Genomic DNA, 3,575 nt, shown 5'->3' with positions numbered 1-3,575 from the left:
CGTCGCACTCTTATGCAGCGGTTCTGAAGTTTGTAATCTAGCACACACACATACAACTGGTTCGAAGGAAAAATAAGGGTTTGATGTTGTGTTTCTTCGAGAACTGGGCTAAGGACGCGGTGGTGTTTCCTTGCAGACTGGGGTTCGACTCCTGTGGGGATCATGATGTGCTTCTTCTATAAAAAAATATATGTCCTGGGTGTTAGTGACCATGGATCTCTTTTTTTTTATCTGTGTTTCTTCTGGTGCATCTGCACTGCTAGTGTAAGCATCGTATGTACTGTCATTTCCTGTGTTTCTTAAAAATACGTCATCTGTTGGTTTAAAGTTGCTCATGGACTGGACAAGAGCTGTAAAAATCAAAGAGGGCCATTACCAACTCCTCATTTCTCGCCATCCTTCGTATTCGAGTTGCAAATAAGACTTGCCTGCTATACAAATCAAACGCTGATGGATAACAGTAGTACTACTACTTTTGAATTTAAATCAAAGAATTTCTTAAATGTCTCTCTCTGGGCTAAGCTAAGCTAAGCTAAAAGTTGCATCATTTTCTTTCTTCTCCTGGTTTTCTCCGGTTGATCTGCTCTGCCTACTCATTGCTCGCAGAAGCCACGTGAGCTTCGTCGCCGGGTCCCTCCTGTCCAGGCCGGATCTGCTCAAGCTGCCGCAGCACCTCCCGTGCCTCGGGCCGGGCCGACGGCGATGGGTCGACGCACTGCAGCGCGAGCTTGAGCGTGTCCATGAGCTCGTCCCCGTCCGGCCCGGTGGTCGCGTCCCGCATCAGCTCGACGTCGAACACCTCGCTCGTCCATTCTTCCTTCACAATGGAGCTCACCCACTGCGGCAGGTCCATGCCGTTGGTCGTGTCCGCGGGCGACCTGCCGGTGAGGAGCTCGAGGATGATGACGCCGAGGCTGTAGATGTCGGTCTTGGCGCTCGCCTTCTTGAGCTTGGACAGCTCCGGCGCGCGGTAGCCCAGGGCGCCCGCGGCGGCGAGCACATTGGAGTTGGCGGCGGCCGTCATGAGGCGCGACAGCCCGATGTCGGCGATCTTGGGGCTGGACCCGTCGTCGAGAAGGACATTGCTGGCCGTGAGGTTGCCGTGGACGATGCTCGCGTCGTCGTGGAGGTAGGCCATGCCGCGTGCCGTGCCCTTGGCGATCGTCATCCGCGTCGCCCACTCCACCGGCGTGTTCGGCGCGCGAGCTACAGTCAAATGAAATCAAACCAAATGTCAGAACCCACGATTGCAGAGTTGAGTTCAGCTCAAAGGATTAACAGTCTCACCGTGCAAGAAGGCGGAGAGGCTGCCATTGGGCATGTAGTCGAAGACGAGAAGCTTCTCCCCCTTGGGGCCGAGGTAGTATGCCCTGAGCGGCAGCAGGTTGGGATGCCGGATCTTGCCGAGCGCCGCCGCCTCGGCCTCGAACTCCTTGTGGCCCTTGGTGATCTTCTCCCTCAGCCGCTTCACGGCCACCAGGCTGCCGTCCTCCAGCGTCGCCTTGTACACCGTCCCGTACGTGCTCTTCCCCATAATCTCCGCCGTCGCGCACAGCAGGTCGTCGGCGGTGAACGCCAGCGGCCCGTCGAAATGCACCAGCTTGCCGCCCACGTCGCCGCCGGATTCCGCCTCTGACGTCCCTGGCTTCTCGCCTCTCCCGGCCGCCGGTGCGGCGGCACCGGCACCGGCACCGGCTTCCTTGCTCGACGACTGCTTCCCGCTCCGTGCTCCAGTGCTACCGCTCGACCTCTTCTTCCTTATCAAACAACAGAGCAGGAGACAGCAGAGGGACAGCAAGATGAGGATGCCGAGCACGATCCCCCCTATGATCAGTATGAGCTCCTTCTTTGTACGGCCGCCGCGGGGTCCGGTGGGCTCTTGCCCGGGTGATGCCGGCGCGGGGGACGGCGATAGCGGGCAGGGCGGCGAAGAAGCAGAGTAGCCGCAGAGCAGGATGTTTCCTGCGAAGGATGGGGGCCCAAACTTCTGTAGGAGCGAGGCCGGCACGGCGCCGGAGAGGTTGTTGTAGGAGACGTTGAAGGACTGGAGCGTGGTGGTGAGGTTGACGAGGCTCTCTGGGATCTCTCCGGCGAGCGCGTTCCCGGAGAGGTCGAGCGTCTTGAGGTCGTGAAGCGAGCCGAGGTTGTCGGGAATGGAGCCGTTGAGGCTGTTGCCGGAGAGGTTGAGGTCCTGCAGCTTGGTGAGCCCCGCGAGCGACTCCGGCACCGGCCCGTCGAGCGTGTTGTGCGCGAGGCTGAGGAAGACGAGCTGGTACGTCCCGATGATGGCTTCTAATTTCCGCTCGTCGGAGGAGGCCGACGACGGCGCCTTGGAGCCGCCCGCGAAGGCATCAGGGATGCGGCCGGAGAGCCTGTTGTAGGACAGGTCGAGGAAGAGGAGGGACTGCGAGGCCGCGACCTGGGCCGGGATCTCGCCGGAGATGGAGTTGCGGCTGAGGTTGAGGCGGATGAGCTTGGTGGAGTTGGCCAGCGAGGCCGGGAGGAGGCCGGTGAGGCGGTTGTTGCTGGCGTCCAAGGACTGCAGCGCGACGCAGCGGCCGATCTCCGGCGGGACGGCGCCGGAGAAGCGGTTGTTGAACAGGTAGAGGCCGCGGAGGTCGGGGAGGAAGCCGAGGGCGGCGGGGATGGCGCCGGCGATGGCGTTGTCGTGGATGCTGAGGCGGCGGAGGGCCGTGAGCTGGCCGACGCGGTTGGAGAGGCGGCCGCCGAGGCCGCGCCAGGGGAGCGTGATGGCGACGACGCTGCCGTTGACGCACTTGATGCCGGCCCAGTGGCCGGAGCAGGCGCCGATGCCGGTGTCGTTCCAGGAGCGGAGGAAGCCGTAGGGGTCGGAGAGGTCGTGCTTGATGGCCTGCAGGCCCTGGTAGTCGGCCTGGCTGATGATGACGCCGTCGCCCGCCGCGTGGACGTGGGCGGCGCTGGCCGTGGAGAGGAGGGTGCCCCAGCAGCAATGCAGGACGAGGAGGAGGAGTAACCCGCGCCGAGCGGCCCGGGCCAGCGGCGGCGGCGGCATGTCTGTCGGCCGAATTGGTCACCAGAATATTCTGAATCAGGATGAGCTTAGTTGTGGATGGAATGGATTCGAGGAGGAGGAAGAAGGAGCTGCGAGTGTGGGAGGGTGTAGCTGGCGAGCGAGAGTGTGGTGAAGGAGAGGGGTTGAGGTACGGGAGGCAACGGCTAGTAAGACAGAGCAGAGAGGGGAGGCACGAGTCTCGTCCTCGCGAGTCGCAACGGCTAGTTCTGTTGGTCTCGACTCTTGAGGCGAGCACGGGTCTCTGGGGCGTGGGACCGGTTGGACGGTCAGCGGGAATCCCGTGTGCGTCTGCCTCGGCCACAGAGACGGAGACAGAGACAGGCTCCAGCCTCCAGGAGTCCAGGTGTTTGGCCACTCGGGCCCACAAACGACACAGGTCGCGCGCACCTCTGTTTGCTTCTGAGTGACCATGTGCATCGCAATGGAACGCCACCCGGCGAGCTGTCGAGCCGAGTGGGCTCACTCAAAAGCTCTAGGAGAGCGTGGATCTCACATCGCATCGCAGCCTTTTGCATCGTGG

The 3,575-nt window shown here is 61.7% G+C and overlaps 1 protein-coding gene across 1 annotated transcript; it reads right to left on the bottom strand.

Annotated features, from left to right (window-relative positions):
• Positions 1 to 351: 351 nt before the first annotated feature.
• On the bottom strand, positions 352 to 3,203 carry LOC123096697 (probable leucine-rich repeat receptor-like protein kinase IMK3). Its single transcript, XM_044518449.1, has 2 exons — positions 1,288 to 3,203; positions 352 to 1,206 (listed from the first exon to the last, which is right to left on the bottom strand). The coding sequence occupies exons 1-2, from the start codon at positions 3,032 to 3,034 to the stop codon at positions 590 to 592; spliced, it is 2,364 nt and encodes a 787-aa protein (XP_044374384.1). The 5' UTR covers positions 3,035 to 3,203; the 3' UTR covers positions 352 to 589.
• Positions 3,204 to 3,575: the final 372 nt, after the last annotated feature.

This window comes from Triticum aestivum, chromosome 4D (assembly GCF_018294505.1).
Source record: "Triticum aestivum cultivar Chinese Spring chromosome 4D, IWGSC CS RefSeq v2.1, whole genome shotgun sequence".
In the NCBI taxonomy this organism is placed as follows: domain Eukaryota; kingdom Viridiplantae; phylum Streptophyta; class Magnoliopsida; order Poales; family Poaceae; genus Triticum; species Triticum aestivum.
The sequence above is the reverse complement of the archived record's forward strand: the minus strand, read 5'-3'. Positions and strand labels throughout refer to the sequence as shown.